This window comes from Tiliqua scincoides, chromosome 14 (assembly GCF_035046505.1).
Source record: "Tiliqua scincoides isolate rTilSci1 chromosome 14, rTilSci1.hap2, whole genome shotgun sequence".
Lineage (NCBI taxonomy): Eukaryota > Metazoa > Chordata > Lepidosauria > Squamata > Scincidae > Tiliqua > Tiliqua scincoides.
This window is the reverse complement of record NC_089834.1, coordinates 582,771-606,998: the sequence shown is the minus strand read 5'-3', so window position 1 is coordinate 606,998 and position 24,228 is coordinate 582,771. Positions and strand designations below refer to the sequence as shown.

Genomic DNA, 24,228 nt, shown 5'->3' with positions numbered 1-24,228 from the left:
TTGCCAAAAGATGCAGGGTCAGGCAACCTTCATAGGTAGCAGAATTGTGCATGCTGTGGAGGCCAGCGGAATGTGGGGAGTGAGAGGCAGGATCCACTGGGAATGCATGGGTCCCATTGCCATGCTGTTGTGTATCTTCCATTCCGTTTAAGTGGAGCTTGTGCAGGAGAACTTCCCAGTAGGTTGTGCCCCATGATAGTTAGTGCATGCCTGGGAGGGTGTGTGGACCTAAGGGGTCCTAAATGTCTTGGACCAGCCTTGTCCACTACTGCTTCTGGTTTGGACTAGTGTGATGGGCAAATTTTGGAAGGGGTGGTTCACCAGTTGCATTATGGTCTGTGTGCAGAAGTTGGTTTGTGTTCCTCCCCTGAATGAGTGCACTAGAGAATTGTCGCTCTCCCAGGGAAGCTGTGGGGAGGACTCTCTTTCCTCAAAAGTACCTTGTGCTCATCGCTCCACATTGTGCTGGCAGTGGTGAGTCTGTTTTGGTAGACTGTTTCCCAGGAGGAAGGCATCAGGAGAGCAACAGAATAATTTTAGTGACAAAATGGCAAAGAATTGGACTTGGGGATCTTGAGAATGAGCAGTTCTTGAGCTTTACACGGGAAATGAAATTTTAAGCTTGTCTTTTTGTTTGGAGGCTTGGAAGGAATGCAGAGATATGGGGGGAACGTTGGGGTTTGTTGCACAAGAGAGCAGAGGATGATATGCAGCTGGATTTCCCTGTGACTCTTCGTCTGAACCAGGGAATATGGTTCGGTCATTTGGGCTCTGCTGTTCTACGTGATGCTCCATCCAGATGCCTAGCCAGGTTATCCTGACCCTCCCGCCCTGTCCTGCCCCACTGCCTTCACCCTGGTTGCATAAGACTGTGCCTTGAGGAGGAGCCCTGCCTTGCTTGCATGGCCGAGGCTTGCTGGGCTGCTCATCTCTTGTAAACTGGTTGTGCCCTTGTTGTGTCTTGCATTTTTATACAGTTGATGCATTCTTGCGCACAGCACACAGCGATGATAGCTGCACTTCAGTGCTGGGGGAAGCGACTTCCGTATGTGAATCCGCAGTAAGGAGAGGCTTGTATAGTGCTCAGTGAGTCTGGGGTTTACGTATCTAAAGGCTTTTCTTAATGCATGGTGAGACGTTGCCTAGTACAATCCAATGTTGCAGAGCCCTCCAGTGTCGCTGCAGCTCATAAGACAACAACCCGGGTGCCGAGGGAGAGCAGGTTACTTGGATACGGTTGAGGGCAGGCTTGAAAATAGCCGTTTGCCTGTCATCAGCTGTGGGGGTGAGCTAAAAGTCCACAGGTTGAGTAGGCAGGGAAGCATCACCGAGGGTTGGTTCTTTTGACTAATATAAACCTATGTGGGCAAGTTGGGCTAGTAAAAAAATACAGGCTAGTAGCTTTTGTGAATTTATCTGTGCCAGAATGGATTGGGAGATATGCAGGTTGAAACACCTCCTTTGCATGCAAGAGAGAGTATAGAAGGGTCACCATGGGAGGGGGGAACGGATGGTGAGGGTCTCCTTGCCAAACCTCACTACTGTCATCTTCTCTGTCTCCCTAGAAGGCCAGAAATGCTCACATTTGGACCAGATTGAGAGTTCGGATTCCTACGGAGACCTCTCTGACACCAGCGATCTCAAGACTCCTGAGAAACAGAATGCCAATGGCTCCTTCTCCTGCGACCTGGTCATCACCAAAAATAAACTGGAGTCAGAGGGAGACAAAAAGTACCCCTGCCCTGAGTGCGGGAGCTTTTTCAGATCCAAGTCCTATCTCAACAAACACATACAGAAAGTCCACGTCCGCTCTCTGGGAGCCCCGCTGGGGGACTTGGGCCCTGCGCTGGGCTCCCCCTTTTCCCCCCAACAGAACATGTCTCTTCTGGAATCTTTTGGCTTTCAGATTGTCCAGTCTGCATTTGCGTCCTCCCTCGTGGATCCAGAGGTTGACCAGCAGCCAATGGGGCCGGATGGAAAATGAGACCGGCTTGAACCTGCACAAAGCAGTAGTCTGTTTTTCATGTACAATGTTGAGATGGCTGTGAATTAGAGGGGGGAGCCAACATAATCCAGTGTGGTAGCTCAGAGGCTGGGGTTCTTTTGTTTGCTTGTTTTTTAATTCCCTTAGGTTCTCTTCCTTGCCACCATTCTCCTCCTCCTCCTGAACTCTTCCTTGGGCAGAGAATGTCTTGTTGGCTAGCTGACAACATGCAAGGTATCTGCATGTGTGAACTGATGATCTTTCGGGGGACAACAGCAACACAGGCAAAAAAGTGAAACTGCTGAGCATCCCGTAGCTCTGTCGCTGACTCAGCTTGGAAGCATGAAAGAATTGGGAGGGGGGGCAGAAACACTGGCCTGAGAATCCTAAAGGAACCTTAGTTGATCCAGCAGAGAACTAGATCTCTTTTTGCCCTTCTTTCCGCCCCCTGGCCTTTTGTTATGATTTTCATTTTGACATTGTTATCTGCACATGAAAACACACCCTGCAGTTTTTAGTAGGTAAAGGTGCTCTGCTGTTCCTTAAGATGAAAAGGAAGAAACCAAGTTTTCTTTTAAAAGGTTGCTTCTGAAGAAGCTAGAAATGAACAGAGGCAGAGTGTTGAGGAGAGTCCCCACACCACTGTTCTCATCCCCCCAAGTTCTGGGACATGATCTGCTGGGAAGTTCTCCTGCTCTAGTGCCTGTTCAGTTCAGTGGGATTTGTGCAGGAAAACATCCCAGGAAATTGTCATTTGTTTTTCCTCTAATCCTCTGAAAACTTGCTATTGGTTTTCTCTCTCTCTCTCTCTTACGATGATTATTATCACATTTATAATTTTAGGACTTGTTGTAGTGGTTTGCTACTGAGAAGCCGTCACGGCAGTTATGCAGAGAGCTCTTAAAGCAGCAGTCATGTTAGGGTTAGTCTTAATTTTTTTTAGATGTATCATAATTAATAACTTGGCTAGTTCATTATTTTTAAGTCGATGGAATAAAATAGTTATGCAAAGGAAGAAGAGAAAAGAAGACAGAAAAAGACGCAGCAGCCGCACGCTCGGCTGGTCGATGCTGGTTTGCTGCGGAAGACCCCGGAAGAGGAGCCTGAGCGGTGACGTTTTCTCTGCACCACCAGCCTGTGGAGCGCAACGAGCATCGGCTTCGGAGTGGTTTTAAAAATGACAGTATCGGAGTGGACGGCATTAAAGGAGTTAGAATGTCGCTCTGGCCACTGGTCTGTCTGTTCTGTGGGGCCTGTGTGGGGTGTCAGCTGTGTGCACGGCAGTGCTTTTGTGCTGTGCTGGGCCTTGGCGCCCAGGCTCTTCTCCCACAGGCACTGCCGCCAGTGCTGCCCGCACGTGGCCAGCTTCCGCCAAGGCTTCTGGCCCGCCTGGCTGGGCGTGGAGGGGCCCGCTGGGCACCGTGGGGGCCTCTGCCCCCCCCGGGAGACTGCATCCGCCGGGCCGGCAGCCGCAGCCTCTGCACCAGGACTTCTGCCGGGGGCTGTCGCGAGTGTTCCCGAATGGGCGGAGAAGCAAACAACAGGTCAGGAGGACCCCGAAGAGTTACAACCCCCCCCGAACCCGAACCCCGACCCCTCCCGACCCCGAAGATGCAGGTTTTATAGAGCATTCTGAATAGAGGGTTGCGCAAGAGCACTCAGAGAGAGGGGTAAACATCCTTGGGAAATTAACACGTAGGCAGGCACATTATCAGTTTGGAATATTTGGTAGGAAGGACCAGACAATGTGCATCGACTGCTGATTCACATCTCTTTTTGACGGTTTGGTAGTCGATCGCACTACTTGACCCTGGTCCTTCCAAGGTCTCACATCCTTGGTCTGTTTGTTCATTGCCACCTGTGGTCCTTGGTGTCCCAGACCAGGCTCCTCTTGTTCAGCCGGCTTGTGTTCTGAGAAGGATGGCAGATGCTGACTGGTGGCAGTCCTGGACAGGGGCAGAGAGAGGCTTAAGCTGCCAGAGTAGCTGGCTTTGAAAACTGCCTTGTGGGTATCTCAGTGTCGTGAACTGGGCATTCTGGGGACTGTTCTCCCCCCCCCCATGGGCCCCCAAGAGGACAGAAATATTTCAGCAGTTCCGCTTGGTGCACTTGGGCCTGGGAGACGGGAGGGGGAAGGCAGTGGGAACAAGTAAATGCAGCAACAAGGCAGAAGCGTTAGAATAGCAAGGGAGCTTTCAGCCAACCACAGTCCGCAAGCGGCTCTGCCCAGTTGGGCGAGTGTCTCCTTCCTGAGTCTTCTCCCGGACGAGGGCAGAGCTGGCCTTGAGAGCCGGGCCTTGCGGGTGTCTCAGTGTTGAGCGCTGGGCATTTAGGGGGCGTGAGCCTGCGGAACTCCCTGCCACCTGGCACTCCGCCGCGCCTGGCGGGGGAGCCCGAGGCCCGCAGCCTCCTCCGCGCAGGGGGACCGCCCGGCAACTGCGCCGCTCCTCGCGCACGTGCGGCGCTCCAGGAGGCGGGGCGGGGCGGAGTCGTCCCTAGGCGCCGGGCCCTGATTGGGCGGTGTGTGGGGGCGTGGCGAGCGCGGGCGCGCTGACGTCACAGGCGCCCAGTCGCCCCGGAGACGCTTCGGCGGGGCCTCCTCGGGCCATGGACGGCGGAGGGGCGGCGTCGGGTAAGGGGTCGGCGGCGTCGCTCGGTGACCGCGGGGGGTCCCCGGCCTCCGGCGCGCGAGTGAGGCCGCGTTGCCCGTGGAACTCCCTGCCACGAGGCCCTCGGGGGAAGAGTGGGCGCGGCCGAGGCTGGAGCGCCGGCCCTGGACAGCGAACCGGTCCCGGTCCCGGCTGCGGCGGGGGAGCGGCTGCTCGCAGGGCCGCCGAGGGGGCGGGGCACGGGGCCCTCCCGGACGGGACGGAACGGAACGGGGCGCCCCTCCAGTCGCCGGGCTGCCTCTGCGCCGCGACCTGACTCCGCCCCCTTCCCCTTCCCCTGGGAGGCTGGAGCCCAGGAAGATCCTCTGCCGGATCGGGCCCAGGCCCCCGCCCCGCCCCCTCCAGCTGCGCGGAGCCCCGGGCGGCCCTGCCCGTCCCTCCTTCCCTCGCTCGCTCGCTCGCTCGCTGCCGCACCAGGCGGGGAGGTCTCGAGGCTGGCAGATCTCGAGGCTGGCGCGGGGCGGGCGGGCGGGGAGGGGACCCTGAATGCTGGCAGATCCCGGGACGGTGGAGGAGCCCCAGCCGGCACTCGCGCTGCTCCTTCGCGGGCGCTGCAGCCCCCGGCCCGGCCCTGCTCGGGAGGAAGGCCCGCTGCGGCCGGTGGCAGTGGGGGTCGGGTGGAAGCCCCCGCTCCGCAGGGTCCTGCTGGAGGTGTGGCAGCCGGAACTGCGCGCAGCTTTGCCGCGGAGGTCTCCGCCTGGCCCCCAGAGCCTCCTCCGGGTTTGCAGGCTGCCCAGTGCCTGTGTGGAGTGGGGAGGGGGCTGCCTCTGCGTGACCTTCGCACTGGGCGCTGCTCTCCATCCGCTGCCCTTTCCTGCAGCCTGGAGAGTTCCTTCTGAGCACTTCACCAGCCCTGTGGTGTTTTGAGCATCCTCAGTGGTGCAGACTTGCTGGGCGCCCGGTGCTGGTGCGTGAAATCCCCCTGCTCGCTTTGGAAATGAAGAGCAGCCGGCCCTCCTTATCTGTGGCTCAGCACCCTTGAATGCCAAGGCTGGAGGGCCTCAGAGGGCCTCCCAGATATGACTGGAAGGGACTTCTGGTCATGTCCAGGAGGTGTTCTGAGGCTTCATGTGGTCTCTGGGGCTCTGGGTGCAGCCCCCAGGTAAGTGGCCCCCCATAGATTTCATTATCCATGGAATTCGGTATCTGTGGGGGTCCCGGAGCACATCAGTGCAGTGGCTCAGCCTCTCTTTGCAGCCTCAGGGGCTCAAGTGGGGGCACCTCTGTCTGCCAAAGACCTACTGCTGTGGCTCTGCCTCCCATGATCTGAGCATTTCTTTCCAGTCAGCTTAAAGGCAAGTACAGGAACGGTGAGCTAGTTGCTGCCCCAGAGGTCAGCTTTACCAAACATCCCCCCACCAGCTGCCGCTTGGCTCTAGGAATCCTGCTGGTTCATACAATGAGCATCTTCCGCTCCTGTGCGCCGAGTCAGTCAGTGCTGCGGGGGCTGCTCTGTGGAGTGCTTCCTGGCAGGCCCTGAAAGGGGCCGCTCTCCTTTGTCCTCCTGTTGCTTCTATGCCTAGGCAGGGGGTGGCGTCACTTGCAGAGGGAAACAAAGCTCAGTGCCGAGCTCTGGTGCACTCAGGGTGGGGAGTTGGGCCTCAGCAACTGGCTAAACTGAGCCTTTACCGGTGTGCAGGATTGGCATCACGGCTCCCAGCAGGTCCTGCCTTTGTTGCTGGACTGAGCTGCAGGGCCAGTTGGCACTTATGGCTTCCTGAATGTGTGTGCTGGGGGTGGGCCCTTGGCCTCCTGTACTGTGCTCAAGTGTAATGTTGTTTGTGAGTGTCGAGTGTCAGTGTCGTGTTTCAGCACCCCTTACACACCCAAAGTGCTGTACAAGTCTTTGGCGGTGGTGGTGTGGGTGCCCCTGCCAGGTGTGTCTGGAGGGCCCTGTGGGCCTCTGTCTCTTGGCACATTCTGCGTTCTTCTGTAGCCATGCGGAATGGTGTTGGCCACTGGCTTTGAAAGGGGGATTAGGCAGATGGAGAGCAGACCAGTCTCTTCCACTGTGTTTTCGAAGGCTGTTAAGGTATTTGCTCCAAAGCATCCAGAGTAGCACAAATAGAATATCTCTTGCAGGTTGTGATGGTGAAATGGGAGCCACGGGTTGCCAGTTGTGGGAGGGGCTCAAAAAGCAAGAAGGAGCAGCACCCGTGTTGTGCTTGCAGATGCTACAGAGTTCTCCGCTATGGTGGCCAGACCTGGGCCTGGTGGTCTTGTGGGGGGGGGGGAGCTCTTCTCCTCCTTCATGGCTTTGTCTAACCATGCTGGATAAATGGAGTTTCCATCTTCAGTGTACCTTGGAGTTCTCGGTGTTGGGGGCAGAGAGCCAGTGAGGATCACTGCTGTCAGGCCCTGCTCGGGAGCATCTTGGAGGCCCCAGGCCACTGTGGCAAGCAGGGTGCTGATATCTGGGTCTGTGCTACTGCTCTCTCTTCTGGGGGATTTGAGCCTCTTGCTGGAAAGAGTGATTGGCTGCTGAGGTTTTAGGAGGCAAAAGGAGCACTCTTGGGGGTTTGCAGTCACTACTGAAGTGACCAGTCTCTGCTTTTCTGTGCAGGTGAGGAGGATTGGCGCTGCCTGGGCTGTGGGGACAGCATTGCCGCAGGTCAGCGGCTCTACAGAACTGTGAACGAAGCTTGGCATGTTTCCTGCTTCCGGTATGTACCGCATCCCCTCTTGTCTTGCCGTATGCGCCAAGGTGCAGGCTGTGGTCCCAGCCCACCTGATTGGCACGGTGGTTGGCGGCAGCAGAAGAGCATGCAGCCCGTGGGCTTTGGCCTCCAGGAGGCTTTGGGGGCCACATGTAATGCAGGGGGTCTTGGTGGGCACCATTCTCCCCAGCCAGTGCAGCTTGCTAATTCTGGTTCACCTGGGGGCCAGCAAGCTGTCTCCTAGCCCTAGTTGGAGGCGTGCCCCCTCCTCCCTTCTTCTGCTGCCGTTTGCAGCCAGGGAAGTTCTCCTGCAAAGCTTGTCACATTGGAAGGATCTGTACCTGCTTGTGAGTTGTGTTCAGGGATGTATCACACACCCTCGTCAGCTCACGTACATGATGCCAGCAGCTCGATCTTTGCTGATTGTGTTGTTGTCCTCTTCTCGTGGGAGCTTCTGGGAGTCGGGCTAGCGCTGGCTAACTGAGCGGAAAACCAGCTGAGGCTGCTGAAAAACTGCGTTCCAGGTGCTGATCATATGTGGGTTTTTTTCCCTGCTATGCCACTGTTCTGCTTTACTTGGTGCCACCAGTGGGCATGGTGCTTTGAAGAAAAGGCAGGTCCCTTCCCTGAGGGGTTTGCAAAATAAGGGGAGGAGACGGTGCCTTGGAGAGGTGGGGGCATCTATGTGGTTAGTTTATGTGCAAACGGTTCTGGAGTTGGATTTGGAAGATCCAGGTTCAAATCCCTGCTCAGCCATGAAGCTTCCTGGGTAACGTTGGGCTAGGCACAGTCTTGCCTACCTCACAGGGTTGTTGTGAGGACAAACAAAGGGAAGGAACCATGTACACCGCCCTGAGCTCCTTGGAGGAAGGGGTAGATAAACATGTACATGTACTGAGGCACAGTGGCATAAGGGGAAGAATTCGGGGGGTAGTGCCAAAGGCGTCAAGGAAGAGCTGAGTTTTGGAGAGAGGATTTGAAGAAAAGGAGGCATCTTACCAGTGATCCAGGAGGGAGTTCAGCAGAAGGGTTAGAGCTGCCTGAGGGAGCCAGAGACCCTGCAGGGCAATTGGGGGGAGGGGGGAGCCAGAGGGGCAAACGTCCTGGGCAGGAGCATCAAGGTATACAGGGGTGGAGGAGCAGCTGTGGAGGACAGGAAGCCAGTGGAGGGATCTGAGGAGGGGAGTGATGCTGTCAGAGCGCTGAGGAGAAAGATTTTGGCAGCAGAGTACCAGGTGGAGGGAAAGGGACTGAGGTGAGGTGGTGAAAGACCAGCAAGTAGAAGGTCACAGTCTTCCAGGCAGGAGACGACCTGGATTTGGACTCCCGTTTTTGCTGATGGGGCAAAGAGGAAGGACCTTTGCAATGCTGCCTAGAGAAGCAGTTTTGATGTTGTGTTTAATGGCTTTCTTTTAAAAACGTGTTTGGCTTTAATAAAGGCTTGAGTCATGTTGTTTGCAAATTCAAAGCAGGATGTGTCTGTATAACAGCAACCCCTGCTCTGAATTCTCAGTGATGACCTCCTCCCTGGGCTGCGAGTTGGTGCCTTCTTTGAAGAGGGCCTCAGCAGTGACAATGTGAACAAGAATAGTCCCTCCTGACTGGAACTTTCCAGGTTGCAAAGAGCTTCGACCTGCCAGCATTATGTTGCGCCTGGCCAGGTCGCTGCTGGAGGCCATTTCCAAGGCCTCTGAATGCGGACTGTTCCTCTGACTCTCTCCTGCTCGTGATCAGAAGCCGGGTGTGTCCAGGTCCCCATACCCTGATGCCTGTCCCTGGCTATTCCTGCCAGAATGACTGCCAGGCACTTGCATCAAGGGATGCGCCCCCCGCAGCAAGGCATAGCTGTCACTTGCAGACTTTGCTTCCCTCGCTGACCACCCACCTGGACGGAGGACAGTGCGCGGCTCGCGTTACAAGCTGCAGCAGAGAAAACGTCGCCTCTTCCTCCCATCTTGATGTCCTTGCTCGAAGGTGGCTGCTGTGCTTTCAGCCCCCTGCTTCCCCCACCTTTGTTGGTCCACAGCCCCAGAGATGGCCAGGGAGAGTCTTGTGTCAGACTTCTAAGGCGGTGGCTGCTGCTGCTGTTGCTGCTGCTGCTGCTGGAGGAAAGCTTTTGGCTGCTGCTAGCTGTGAGTTCCAGGTTTCCTGTGGCTTAGCTGACTTCTTGGCCTGGCCTGTGCGTTGCTGGCCTCTCTTCTTTCCTTTTTCCTGCCCCAGGCTTGGTAGCTGCCTGCTCAGAGTCAGCCCCGCACAGCAGTTGCTCAGCTTGGGACTGTTGCGCTTGTGATGTCCATTTCTCAAAGGACAGAACCTCTCGCACAGGCCCTCCTCTCCTCTGGTCGGCAGGCGTTGTCTTCCGACACCTCTGGATACTTAGGTGTGACTGGAGGTGAACTTTGAAGGGTCACTCAGACAGCCTGCCTGCTGCTCTTTTGTTTCTCTGAACAAACTTCTGCCTGTGCATCCATCAGCTTCCAGGAACTCCACCTCTTTCCCATCAAACCAGGGGTGGTAACTGACCGGCACACTGGGTGCGGCCATGCTGAGCCCTGCTCACACAGCACTAAGCCCCATCCCTCTGGCTTCACGGGCAGGCTCCTCAGGGATTAGCAGTGGTAGGGAAACCAGGGCTAGAGCTGTTTGGCAGGAGAGGTGCGGTGCGTTTGTGAGCTGGCTTTGAGCAGGCCAGGAGGAGGGGTCGGGGGGTCACAACAAGTCATGTTTCGGTGAAACTTGAAGTCAGCAAATTGCTCTGTTTGTTCAGGTTATTTGTGACCGTCGCCTCCGTCCAATGATTTTTAGGCTGCAATCCTTTTCTTACTAACCTGGGAGTAAGCCCCATTGCCTATAATGGTATTTACATGGAAGTAGACACGCATACGATTGGGCAGCAAGTTTGGGCTCTCCATCAGCCTGTTTGGGGCCACTTGGTAAGTCCTGCTGTTGGAGCTAAGCGTCTGCGCCTCACTGCCCTGCAGCAGCTCTTGGGGCGAATATATTGTTTAGCATTGTGGCCATCTAAAAGAGTTAACTCTTTAAACCTCTAAACCAGTGGTTCTCACCCTTTTTAGCCCAGGACCCACTTCTGAGAATGACAATCTGTCTGGGGCCCACCGGAAGTGATGTCAGCAACCTGGAAGTTATGTCATAGCCAGAAATGATATCATCATACAGGAAGTGACATCTATGTGGTGTGAGAGCTGGAAGTGATGTCATCAAGTGGGATGTTCTTGCCTAGAAAACTGTAAATGACAAGAGGCAGTATTCCAGCTGAGAAGCTTCTTCCAATTCTCCCTGCCCTCGCTACCATTGCTATCAAGCAAAAAATAAAACAACATCTGGAACAAAATATTTGTGTATTTATTTACTAATGTTTTTATTTCTGCCTTTATTTACAAAATCTCAAACCACTTCTTGTATTGCGTTTGAAACTAACAAACATTGATGTGGCTGTTGATGCTGTGCTCAGCACTAGCCAGAAACAAGTGCCCCTTCCTCATGCACCTCAAGACAAGAAGTAGCTTGAGCTTTTGTAAATAAAGGAAATAAGAACAGTAGTATCCCCCTCAGAAGGAAGACAAGCAGGGACGCTTCCCCTCATCTTCCCCTCATCTCCCCCTAAGCATGTCTACTCAGAATTGACTCCCATTATTGGCAATGGGGCTTACTCCCAGGTAAGAGTAGACAGAATTGCAGCCTAAGAGAGAAGTAAGAAGAGGGGAAGGGTGCACATCAGGGAAGCGGCTGGGGGAGCAGCACTCTCCCTGGTTGCTTCCCCCCCACATGCCAAACTTGCCCTCCCCCCCAACTGCTCTCTTGGCAATCAGGGACCCCCCCCCCCCTCACCCCAGCAAAGATATAAAGAGAGGACGTGCAAGCCAGGGCAGGAAAGGATCTTGGCTTCCAGGCGATTTCAGACAGGGAGAGAGGTCGTGATGCAGAGGACCAGAACGGCAGTGGGGTGGTGGCGGCAGCGATGCTGCTTTCAAGGCAGGCTCATAAGAGGGGAGATTGCGGGGGTCTGCCTCTACTCACCCAAGCCCTGTATTCAGGTCTCCGCCTACACTCTCCAGCCCAGTCCCGCTGCAGGGATGGGGAGCTGCTCTGTCTTGTAGCCCATCCCATCAAGGCAGCCAAGCTGACAAAGGTTGGTGGGGAGAAACCTGGCTGGCTCGTCCACGTCTCTCCTGGTCCTTCATTGCCTGTAATCCAAGCCTGCACTCCGCGATTGGCCCCCTGAGGGAAGAGGGAGGTCCAGCTGGAAGGCAGCAGCACGCTTTCTGGGGAAAAGTGGCACGCTGCTTTCTTTACACACATGGAAGTCGCTCTTGGTTACGTCTCAATGCCAGGAAGCTTAAAATGGCAACACCCAGGCTTTGCCCACTTCCAAAATGGCACCGCCCAGGTTTTTTGCCATCTTCCAAGATGGCTGCCTAGCTTCTCGCGACCCACCAGAAATCGGATCGCAACCCACCAAGTGGGTCCTGACCCACAGTTTGAGAACCACTGCTCTAAACATCTTTGGCTGAATTGAAACCCTTATATATAACCAGTGGCTCTTCTGGAATGCCTGAATTTAATTTTGGGGCTTATCCTGTGTGGCAAGCGTGCCTGGGCTCTACAGACGTCGTGTATCTGATGCATGTGGTGCTTTTTGTTTGAGTGGAATATGAGTCAATGTTGACGTCATCTGATCCAGGACTTGTCAGGCCTAACTGAGATGTCTGCCAGGTGACCGGGTTGTGTGCCTCCTCAAAGCCCTGAGCTGGAGACCCCTTTCCGACTAGGAGCTCTTTTGTCTTCGGCAGGGGGAGAGCGGCTAGCCCCTCTGCATTCCAGCAGAACTTCCCTCCAACGGTTCCTTTTTAGATTCCTGTTTGGGGCTAGAAACCATCTTGTTATCTTGTGCTGTGCAAACCACTGTGAGAATTGTAGTTGGTGGTGGTATAGAAATATTCTTAATTTTTACAGTCTGGCCTTTTTGTGTTAGCAAAAGCTGGGGGGGGGGGAAGAAAGCTGGTGTGGTGGGGCAGCCAGTATCTTTCTGGAGCCTTGGATCGAAAGAAGGCTGAAGAAAACCTGCCTTTGCTCTGCCCTCTCCTTGTCTGCTGATAACTCTCACTGCTGTGAGAAACGACTTGACGTACCCCCAGGAGGAATAGTGACGGCTTCCTGCTCATCATCTGGGGTGAGCCCTGAGGGACCGTGGCCAAGGGCCAGCTCTGGAGCAGTTTCCTGTGACCCACTGTAACGAAGCACAGTGCAGGCAGAGGACCTGCTGTGCTGAGCAGTTGGCGCCAAATGACGCACGAAGGCAGAAGGCCCTGGTTCTGGGATGAGATCAAGGCCCTCGAGTCTCTGTAGAGGGTGAGCCAAACCCTTCTCCAGTCTCTACTGTTCCCAACAAGCTGAACTTTTCAGCTGCTTGCCTCTTGAAAGGGCTCCATCCCCAGGAGTCATCCCTGCTGCAGAAAACAAGGAGTGACCTGGAGGGCTGTGGGGGGGAGGGGTCGCACTTTCCCTGCCCCGTAGGCCCAGGAAGTGTATGTGCGTCCTGCTTGGCTGTGCCCTCTGTCAGGGATTAGCGTGGCCTGGGTTGGTTGTGCCACGGCCTCACCTCTGGTTTCAGCCCTGGGATTCCTGGGCGGGAAGGGTGTTGGCTGGATGTTGTTTTCTGATAAGCCCTGGGAGCTCTGGGTGTTCCCTTTGAGTTCCTTTCAGTTGCTGCAGCTAAAGGTGCCCCCAGGGTGGGGCTTTCTTGCCGAGATTTTTTTTAATAATTGCAGTAATTGGCTATAATTGCGCACTTCAAAAGCAGAGCTTCTTGGAGCGAGGAGTCTTCTGGTTGGCAATGGCAGTGAGTCTGCCTGGATGCACTAAACTGTGCCAGGTGGAGGAGTCCTGGTGAACCTGTCATAAGAACATCAGAAGAGTCCACTGGATAAGGCCAAAGGGGGCCCATCTAGTTTAACTCACAGTGGCCCACTGGATGCCTCATTCTGGTGCCACTCCTTTGCACCTGGTATTCAGAAATGGCCTAAAATCAGGAGGTTGCATCATACCTGTCATGACTTGTAACTGCTGTTGGACTTTCCCTCCATCAATTTGTCTAACTCCCTTTAAAGGCATCTAGGCTAGATGCCATCATATCCTGTGGTGAGGAGTTCCACAGAACTTCTGTCCTGGTCCTGCTGGCCCGCACAGCCTGGCCCATGTATGGATCTGCTTTTCTGGCCCAGCAATCTCTCGTATGTTCTTCTTTGCCCTTCATGTAGGCTTGCGGGGGAGGGTGGTAGTGCACGCCATAAGGCAGCCACCACAAGCAGCTGTTAAGGCAGCAGATCCAACTTCTGGGTGCATTGATACCCTAGGGCAGGGGTGTCCAAACATTTTGGCAGGAGGGCCACATCATTTCTCTGACACTGTGTCAGGGGCCAGGGGAAAAAAGAATTAATTTACATTTAAAATTTGAATAAATTTACATAAATGAATTTATTAAAAACGGAACTTATATGAATAAATGAAGGTCTTGCAGTAGCTCAAGGCCTATAAAAGGCCTTGCACAAAGCAAGGTCAGCCTTTCCTTCGCTGCCACTGTTGCATCACAGCAAGTGAAACAGTAAGTAGTGGAGGGAGCCCTCATCCCACAGTTCAGGTGAGAGGTTGAACTGTCGTCCTCATGCTAAAAGCAGTTGTGTCGGGCCAGCAGGGGCTCCAGCAAGTATCCAGAGGGCCAGAGACTCATTGAAGACTGGTGGCTCCCCGCGGGCCAGATTGGGAACCCCTGAGGGCCACAAGTGGCCCCTGGGCCAGGGTTTGGGCACCCTAGGGCCTAGAAGGTTCTTCTGCATGAGCCTGAATGGAAGCACACTGAAGCTGCCTGGCAGCACCCAGTGGGTCGGTGCCCTGGTTGGATTTTCTGCCTTGGGTGCCAGGATTCCTTTGTTAGGCCTGTCATGCCTGGTGGCTTTTCTGACGGTGGGACAAGTGTGTGTAGGAAAGTGAGGTCTCCTGGACATGGGGGTCTCTCAAAACCAACCAAGTACGTCCTACTCGCCAGCATGACTCTTGCCACACCAGAACTGTATCCCCTCGTTGAGGCAGTGCTCCGTCCTCTTTGCTGTGCAGGGTGCCTGCTGCTGAAGGGAAGGCTCAGGCTCCCCCAGTTCTCCCCCACCCACACCCCCTCTTGCAGGTCCCTCTGCAGGAAAGCGAGGCCAGCTTAACTCTATCTGTGCTGGTTCCCTTGTGTAGGCTCCTCTTTCTTTGTGATACTCCGTTGCCTGCCCTGCAGCGGTGGACAGGGCACGGCAGTCTTGATTCTTGTGTGTGGACTTCTATGTGGGCTGCTCTGAAACCCAGGCTGGAGGAGAGCAGGGCATCCCTGTTGAGAATCAATCGGGTAACCAACAGTCCTGCATTTAATGTTAAACGTGGGGAGGGTTGCAGGCTTTCTTTTAAACAGGAGCATCAGGCTGTTGCAGTAGAGTTTTAAGCTAAAGAAACCAAAATTCAGAGGGAAAAGCGCTGAAGGGAATCGTTTCAGGCAAGGCATGCCTGGACAGTGGAGGGCCTGCAAACCTTGGGAAGTGACGTTTCTCTGGGCAGGGGTCAGTCTAGAGCAGACGGCTACAGCCACCTTTGCAATAAGCTAAAATTGTGCATCCGCAGGCACCGGTTTTTAGAACCAGAGGGGTGCGGAGTGGAGACAGGCCCATTCCCCTCTCTGACTTCCCTGCATTCCACTGCTTGGAAGGCTTTTTCAGCCTAGCCTAGCCTGGTTCTGTGGCTGGAACTGAGCTGAGGTTCAGCTACTCCTCGCCTGTCCCTGCGACCAGGTCAGGCTGTTGCCTCGGGCTGCACATTGGCTGCCCCTCCTAACTTTCTCCTTCCCACACACAAATGAAAGAAAAGAAGGGGGAGAGAGTGAGAGAAGGGAGTTGTGAACTAGAGCAGTGTTGAGGCTTTAGCCTACCATGTCTTCCTCCTCTTCCTGCTCCACAGTTCACCTTTGTCATGCCCCAGGTCCCTCAGGGGATGGTCGACCCACACCGGATGTACGCATAGGCCCTTTCATGGAGGACCTTGCCCGTGAGGGAGGGGGCATAGCCCAGTGGGAGGCCCCACCTCCAGATGTGTAGAACCAGACTGGGAGAAGGAGCAGCCTCCAAGGCGGAAGGACTGGGACCCAGTGTCCAATCCCTGGGCCACCCACGGGCTGACAGGTTAGGAGGAGAGAACCCTGCCACACCCAGGAGACAGGCGCGGGCCACTAGGATCCTGACGATGGGACCAGACCAAGACCACTCCTTTTTTTTGGCTGCCGCCAGCTGCCAGGCCCCAGTGGAACTAGCCTGGAAGACCTGCCCGAGTTGGGTGGACAAGGACATCAGCCTGTCCTATCCCAACCCCTTCCTCTTCTAAGCAAGCCAGCCCGCTTCTTCTGCCCCTGTACTGCAAAGGAGGGGGAGGCACTGGTGCCCTGCCTCCCACTTGAGACAACGGCCTTAGCCACAACCGCAACGGAGGGGGAAGAGAGACCCCGTGGGGACCTGGGTATCGAGGCCGTACCCTGGGCAGTAAAGAGATGACTTCCGGAGATGGGTGTTTGTCGGCCTGATCGAAATAAAAGAGTTGTTGCTGCACTGTTGCCTCTGCCTCTTTCTTTGGCCGTGCCTCGGCCTCTGTCCCCTTTCTTTGGACCCTAAAGGTATGTGGACAGGAAGCCCCTGGGGAGGGGTGGATGCGACAACCTTTCACCCTGTTTCTCTTTCTTCTGGTAGGATAAATGGTGGAGGTGGTAGCTGGTGGCATCATGAACGGGGGCCGAGGTTGGCATTTGGGGTGCTGGAAAGCCCCAGACCAGCCCTGGCTCCTCTGTCCCTTTGGGTTGGAAAATTAAGCTCCCTGCTCCCACTTGTTCTGTTTGGGAGTGTGACAGGCAAGCAAGTGCCTGCCTCAGCTCATCTGGCAGGACCCTCCCACTTCCCAGGTGAAGCTCTCGAGCTTTGGAAAAGCATTTTAACTGGAAAATGTTGCTGCTGCTGCCGCCTCCTTATCTTAGAAGGACCAAATCGACAAAGCAAAGATCTTGCAAGCGAATGTGAAAAACAGGAGACTTCTGTGGATTCCTCCCCCCCAGGAATGTGTATGAACAGAGGCCATTGTCTTGTTGTGCGCAGGGGCGTGCAGAGGGCCGGTCACGTGTTCCCTGAGGAATGCAGCTCCTCCAGGGTCCTCCCATCACCTGAGGCACTGCTGGTGGTCTCCAAGCCCCTCCCCACTCAAGTTGCTTCTCAAGCACAGGAGATGGGGGAGCACCAGGCTGTTCTTTTGCACGAGGGCCAAGAACGGCATGTGCCGAATTGCAGAACCTTGTGAACTTTAAAAAGGATCTCGAAATAGTGGGGCAGGACCAGGCTTTGCTGTTGTTCTGCACCTCTGTTAAAATAGGCAGCAGCTAAGTGGCCAGGGAAGGCATCTTCCTCTGTCAGAGCCTCCGTCTAGGAGGTTTTAAAAAGTTGACCCTCCTTGCAAGTTGCATCCAGGAGAGACCTGTGGCTCTGTAGTGGCTGCACAATAGTGCTGAATGTATTTTCCTGGGAGATTAATCCAGTTCCTGTTGGCATGCCAGGGCAGTGGACTATGCCCCCCTATGGGTAGCACAGCCCTGAGAGAAGATGTGCAGGCTGTGCACCAGTAGCACGAGACAAATGCACTGTCCTGAGGAACAGACCCTTGGAGTAGAACCGTTGTGTTTTGCCTCAGGCCATGATGGCCAAAGAACTGGCCTTGTCCCTGCAGATAGCCTGACATGCCAGCCTCAGTCTCTAGGCACACGTGTCCTCTGGGGGAACAGACTTCTGTGGTGATTGGTTTTGGAAAATGCACATTTTTGACTTCACATGGCTTTGGGCAGAATTGCACCCAGAAGGATTCTGCGACCCAATAATAATAATAATAATAATAATAATAATAATAATAAACTTTATTTATACCCCCCCTTCTCCCTAAAAGGGACCCAGCTTACAACATGTTAAAAACAAGTCAAAAACATAATTTAACAAACAGATAAAAAACATATTAAACACATAAACAGATATCATAAAAACAGTAGTCAGATAAAAAGAGCATAAAGCAGCAGATCATAGAGGAAACAGGCCTGTAAAAATACTGAAAGATATAGAAAGATGTTAAAAAGGCCATGAACTCAGAAGGCTTGTCTAAACAGAAGGGTCTTCAGGCCTCGCCGAAAGTTCTTAAAAGAGGGAGCCATTCTTAAGTCAAGGGGAAGGGAGTTCCATAACGTTGGTGCCACTACTGAGAAGGCCCTATTTCTTGCCGCCGCCCCACGTACCTCCTTAGGCGGCGGCACTTGTAAAAAGGCCTTCTCTGATGACCTAAGAGATTGAGCCAGATTGTGTGGAAGTAGGTGATCTCTAAGATACCCTGGCCCAGAGCAGTATAGTATTGGCCCAGACCCAAAGAAGTGCAAATCTACTTGCTCCTCACCCAACATGTTAGTCCAGTGAATGAGAGGTCAGCTGGACTGTGCTGACTATTTATTCATAGGATGGGTGTTGTGTGCAAGGCAGTTCCAGGTTTATGCCTGTATGTGCACCGTGGAACGCAGATGAGTTTCCCCAAAAGGTTGTTGGTTGGCTTTTTTACCAGGCAGACGCTAATTTCATCTCGGCCATAGTGGTCAGAATTGGATATGTGAATGAAGTGTCCGGAGGGGAGTCCAGGCAGCCTTGGAATGAGGCCTCTGGCACCTCTTATCAGAACTGAAGTGATGGGGAAGCAGCCGTGGTGAGCCCGTACTGGAGTGGCTGCTATCTCTTGCTGGATAAGTGTTAACAGAATGGGGATGTTGCGGGATGGAAGCTATATCCTGTTGAGAGCTCATCTCCTGGATCTTTCTTCTTTGAGAAAGAGCGCCAAAGACAGTTCCTGACCAAGAGGTCTGTGGGCTGGGTGGCTGAATTGGTTCTTTGGTTCCCCCCCCCCCCCACTCTTGGTTCTCATCCGATGGTTTCTGGCAGATGTAGCGCAGGTCAGCTCAGGCCTGAGCTGTGTGGGTCACTGTAGATCAGGGGTTCCCAAATGTTTAGCACCGGGACCCACTTTTAAAAATGACACTATTGGAACCCACTTTGCGTTACAAAACTTTTCCAGCCACTCAGGCAGTATATAAATACTTTAATTATTTTTATCCTTTTTTTACTATGGGGGGAACTGTCTTCTGGAGCATTTGTTGAGCTCCATGTTCATCACATTGGGATCATTCTGGTGGCCTTGCATTCCCTTTTGTTTGGCCTTTAATAAGAGTCAAAGTGGGTCACCTACTCATTAGTAAACATGCATACGTGGTTCAGTTTCGCTTTCCATATGGCTCAATACATTTTCTTTGTCAGATTGGGGGGACGGGACTTGCTTCTTGAGAGCTTGTTGGGGTCCTGCGTTCATTGAATTGGGACCATTCTGGTGATGTTGCAGTCCCCTCAGCCTGCCCTTTGAAGTGGACCAATTTAAGTAATTTACGCATAAATAAATGTGCAATGTTGTTCCTTTCAGTTTCCGTAGGGCTTAGTACACTTGCCTTGTCAGCTATTAGCTTGTCAGTTTCACAACCCACCAAACATTGAGTTGTGGCCCACTGGTGGGTCCCGGTCCACAGTTTGGCAACCACTGCTGTAGATCAAATGGGGTCCAGGTTCACCCAGTACAGTAGCACTGGGGTGATAGGTATCTCCCTCCCTCCCTGCAATGTGAAGCATAGGTGGGGTTTGCCAGACAGCCTGTGGCTGTGGTGTTCATCTCGGAGAGCTGATAATCCATCAGGGGTTGGGAAGTGAAATACATTCCTAGACAAAGAGTCACTGCTGCTGTTTTCAGTGGGGCTGCCTCAGTGATGGTCTGGAGGATTTATGCCCTCTTTCCTGAGGCAGACAGGGCTGTGTCAGGATTTATGGCCAGCGCTCCCTTTGGCCCTGTGCTTTCCAACTGGACTTGAAAGCCCTGCTGAGCAGAGGTCCTGGCAATGGAGGAGATTCTCTTTTTTCACGGATGTGGTGCTCCTGGTTTCTGTGCTGGTGTGAAAAGAAACTCCCAAGAATTGCTGTTGAGAAACTCTGACCATGGCCTCCCGCCTGTGCGCTGTGTGCAGGTCTGCGTTCCAGGGCAGTAGCTGCTGTTTGTTTAGGTGGCCCCATCAGTGGCCCCCTGAATGGGAAGAGATAGTTTCTCCCCCAGGGTAGAGGGCAGACAGACACAAAGGGGGAGATGGAGGAAGCCTTTGAAAAAATGCAGCTCAGAATTAAGCTGCAGAGTCCCAGCACTGCAAGGGGAGGGAGGCAAGCCCGCCAGCTTAGCAGCGTATGTCGGGCAGCAGAGAGATGTGACCCATGGGCCCGATCCAACAGGCAGTTCTGCACAAGCCCTTTTGAAGCAAGTAGGAGCTGTGCAAGGTCACGGCTGTGCCTGCTGTGTCTCTGGAAACGGAGGCGTCCAGGTCATGTCCTTAAGTGGCAGGGAGAGTCCTTGAGAAGCCAAGGGGAGGGGTCTTTCTCCTCAACTCAGTGCCGAAGTCTGTGAAGAGGGGCCCGTGTTTCTCGGGCAGTGCAGAGTTTTGTTGTGCTAACGCCTGCCAGAGGGCAAAAGGGGCTCTTTTGGAGTGTCCCATAAGCAGGGGTGTTTGTAGGCCGTTGGCTGTTGGGAGATCCTTCAGGAAGAGACAAGTTGTGGGCCAAAGCAGCAGCCTTGGTGCTCCTGGCCAAATTGATCGGCCCTGCCTGTTGACGGAGGCTGGATGTTGCACTTCAGAGGAGCTCATCTTCGAGCATAGGATTGTGTGCGCTCTCTCTCTCTCTCTTTCTCGCATTTTGTGCCCTCTTACAAAGATAATTGTTGTAGGCATTTTGTCCTGCTTTTCTCAAAAGTAGCTCGGGTTTAAAAGCAGAATAGCAATGAAGGCAGGCTCAGAGGGGTGTCACAGGATTGAAAGCAAACTGCCCTGTGGCCGTCCAGGCTGGAGTTCCTAAAGCAGTGTCTTCAACCTTTTTCATGCCATGACCCCAATAAATAACTGAAGTATGAGATTGGGAACCCACCACCCAACGTGCCCTATTTCCCCTCCCTCTTAAGAACATAAGAACAGCCCCACTGGATCAGGCCATAGGCCCATCTAGTCCAGCTTGCTGTATCTCACAGTGGCCCACCAAATGCCCCAGGGAGCACACCAGATAACCTCATCCTGGTGCCCTCCCTTGCATCTGGCATTCTGACATAGCCCATTTCTAAAATCAGGAGGTTGCACAGACACATCATGGCTTGTACCCCGTAATGGATTTTTCCTCCAGAAACTTGTCCAATCCCCTTTTAAAGGTGTCCAGGCGAGACGCCGTCACCACATCCTGTGGCAAGGAGTTCCACAGACCAACCACACACTGTGTAAAGAAATATTTTCTTTTGTCTGTCCTAACCCTCCCAACACTCAATTTTAGTGGCTGTCCCCTGGTTCTAGTGTTACATGAGAGTGTAAAAAGCATCTCTTTATCCACTCTGTCCATCTCCTGCATAATTTTGTATGTCTCAATCTCGTCTCCCCTCAGGCGTCTTTTTTCTAGGCTGAAGAGGCCCAAACGCCGTAGCCTTTCCTTGTAAGGAAGGTGCCCCAGCCCCGTAATCATCTTAGTCGCTCTCTTTTGCACCTTTTCCGCTATTTCCCTCTTGGGTCTTCATGACAACCCTGTAAGGTAGCAGCTCAAGCAGGGCTGGCCTTGGGAGCTGCAGGGCAAGACAGTGATAGGCTGTACAGGATTAGATCAAGAATTCAGGTTTGAGAAGGCAGGATAATTACTGGATTGGACCCAAGCCCTCCCTTACCCAGACTTTGAATGGTTGCAGCGACCTACCAAATGAGGCTTTGCAAGTCCATTGGGATCACAAGCCACAGATTGAAGACCACTGTCCTAAAGCAAAAAGGCAACAGACCAGACTGGGCACCCACCGGTGTGGGTGTGGGGGGGAGTGCAATGTCTCTAGGGCCTTCTGCAATAGCCAGATATTGACCAGGTGCCCAAAGGACCACTGGGTTGGGAGTCTGGCAGAGGACCTCCCTGGGGAGACCGTTCCACAGGGCAGGTGCCCCTGCTAAAAGGGCCAGCTCCTAGGAGAGGTGCCTGCTGTTCCTCAGCGATCAGGGACCACAGCCTTGAACAAGGGCACATGCGGGAGCAGGTGGTCTCCCAGGTGTGACAGGCAAGGCAAAGTGCAACATTTAGGACCAGCATCAGCCTCCCCCCCCCCATGCAATTGGATTTCAGCTGCCTGCCATGCTTGTTAGAGGGCCTCCCAGCCAAGCTGCTGGGCAGTGCAGCTGGAGAATATTGGAATTACCTGGTCTCCCATCCAGAACAGCTGGCCGGATGCCTCTGGGGACACTCCCACGCAGCAGCAGGCGAACGCAGGAGGCGTCCCTCTCTCTTTGCATTTCTTGGCCCCAGAAAAGGGGAGCTCCTGGCTGAGGCAAGGATGATCAAACCTGACTTCATCCTGCACCTTTTAACTACCTCTTGGCCCCCTCCCTGGAGTAGAGGTGTGTGTGCCTTCCCAGGTCTCTGAGGCTGAGAATCCCACCCTTGGTAAATCAGGGCTATCTCCTGCTAATCGTTCGGATCATCTCCCTGCCTTCTGCAAGAGCTCCTCCTTCTCCCTTGGGGTGGAACCAGGGAAGGAGGAAGAAACCCGAGCAGGGACTGAGCAGCCGAAGAGCTTGACAGCCGCAGTCGGAGGGTCCTCCCACAGGACTGCCTGCCGGGGTCCTGCGAGGCAGCCCCCTGCGACCATGAGCGCCAGGCAAGGTCTGCCCAGGAGCCCCCAGCCCTCCTGCACCAGCCTCGAGGGAGCACGGGAGCAGCCAAGGCACTGGAGGTGAAGGGCGCGCTTGCTGTGGCCATGTCTCCAGCATAGAAGTGGTTGGACAGGTTTGCCGCTGAGCTGGTTCCACTAGTGCTCCGGAGATGGGAAGCTACTTGTCTGCCCCGACTGACCTCACTCCAAAGGGGCCTTTTCGGTAAGTCCTGTGCAGAGAGATGGCCTGCCCTGCCAGGTTGCGCAACTGGGGGAGGTGACAGGGTTGGCAGGCAAGAACAGGTGATGGACTGGCCCCTTGGTGGTAGCAGAGCCTCTGCCCTGGAAACAGCCATGCTGCACTCACAGGAGCGTCTCAGGGGGCTAGCAAACCCAGGCAGTTCTCTCCATGCTCACTTCAAGGTGCCAGATCCACGCGCCATAGTTGGAAGAGCAGCAGGCTTGCGCAGGGGCTGCTTGGGTTCAAATCCCCTCTGCCTTGGAGCTGTCTGGATAACTTTGAGCCTAACTAGTTTACACAGTGGTATTTGTATGTCACCTTCCACACTTGGAGAAAGAGGGGACTGAAAATATGGTAGTAATTTAGAAGCATGTGAGTGTAATGTGGAAAGCCAGTCCCACAAGAAGTTCTTCAAGATAAGGCTGTAGAGCACTGCACCGTCCTGTCGCTCTGTAAGCTCGTGCTAAAGCTCCAGCAAGCAAGGTATGTTGTTGTCTTCTTCAGCAGTGGGACCCCAGAGTCACAGCAGCTGAACATCTTGGACCAGGGCTGATGCCGAATCTCCTTCCTTGCCAGCACCCATATTTTTAGGCACTTGAGAAATAACGAGTGCCCCTGAATGGGTTCCTGCTTCCTCTCTGGAGGGGCCCTTTTTTGCCTGTTCACTGCGGGTTTTTCCAGTGGACCAATGGCATAGGCTGCCAGTGGTGCTTTTGGCACTTTATCCAGAAATGGGTTGAAATGTGGGCCCATTCACATCCCCCTTTTGAGGGCCAGCTTCTCTGTGTGGAACCAGCCATGTGGCTGCAGTTCTCTTGCTGCCATGGGGGTCTGGCCAGGCCAGGAAGGGCTGCCTCCTCCCCACAGAGAGGGAAGCTGGAATAAGGGAAGGATGTCGTGGTGGGTTGACACACATGGGGCAGCCTCAACCCCAGTCTCTGCTGAGCCCTGAAGCTCGCCTGGCGGCTCTGGCTCCAGGCCCGTGCATGCCTGCTTGGGAGTTGCACCTTTGGGTCAGACGCAAAGTGCTTTCACATTGTGCCTTTGCAGTGGCCCTCTGCCGCAAGAGGCTTTCCTTTTGCAAAACGAGACTGGCGGCCAAGGGGGGCCTACCCACTGAGGTTGTCTACAGCACAGTTTGAACCCAGAGCCTTATCTGCCCCCAACAGACCTCCACTGGGCAAAGAGAAGGGGAGGCCTCTGAATGACCCGGCTGTGTCCACCAACCCCTCCTGCAGGCTTTTGAGGCAGGCAGGTCTAAATGTTCCTGGTGGGTGGAGCCGGCGTGGTGCCCCGTCTCCCCTTCCAAGTGCACACTTACTCCGGGCTTGCGCTGGGCCATCATTTTCCTGTTCAGAAGAGCTGCAGCCACCAGCCAAGGCTCTTCCCCCTCCTCCAGGGCCTCTCCTTGCTAGGAAGGAAATGGAAGGAAACCCTAACCCTAACCCTTGCTAACCCTAACCCTTGCTAGGAAGGAAATGGAATTGTCCTCAAAAGTGCTGGTGAGGGTGCAGATGCAGATGCAGATGCAGATGCAGATGCAGAAAGGAATCTCTCCATGGTAGATACTGAACCTAGTGGGGGGGGGGGAGACATTTGTCCCCAGGGGGCTGCAGCTGAGAGTGGGTCAACCCTGCTCTGAGTGAATCCTGTATTCCTTGGAGCCTTGCCTCATCTGGCAGCCTCTTGCACCTTCTTGGCCCCACTGCGTACAAGTGTTGCGCTCTCTTCATCCCCAGGCCTCTGCCTTCCCCTGAATCTCATAGAATCCTAGAGTTGGAAGGGACCTACAAGGTTATCTAGTCCAGCCCCCAATTTACA

At 54.2% G+C, this 24,228-nt stretch overlaps 2 protein-coding genes across 3 annotated transcripts in view; both read left to right on the top strand.

Annotated features, from left to right (window-relative positions):
* PATZ1 (POZ/BTB and AT hook containing zinc finger 1) overlaps positions 1-3,223 on the top strand; it is a 40,229-nt gene extending 37,006 nt beyond the window's left edge. The window contains exon 8 of the mRNA XM_066609939.1: positions 1,566-3,223. Within this exon, the coding sequence (XP_066466036.1) occupies positions 1,566-1,984 (419 nt within the window). The 3' untranslated portion in view covers positions 1,985-3,223. The remainder of the gene's footprint in view (positions 1-1,565) is intronic.
* Positions 3,224-4,526: 1,303 nt separating this feature from the next.
* Positions 4,527-24,228, top strand: part of LIMK2 (LIM domain kinase 2) — a 54,966-nt gene continuing 35,264 nt past the window's right edge. For both annotated transcript variants that reach the window (XM_066609552.1, XM_066609553.1), the window contains exons 1-2: positions 4,527-4,616; positions 7,217-7,316. In XM_066609552.1, coding sequence (XP_066465649.1) covers positions 4,592-4,616; positions 7,217-7,316 — 125 coding nt within the window. In that variant the 5' untranslated portion in view covers positions 4,527-4,591. The remainder of the gene's footprint in view (positions 4,617-7,216; positions 7,317-24,228) is intronic.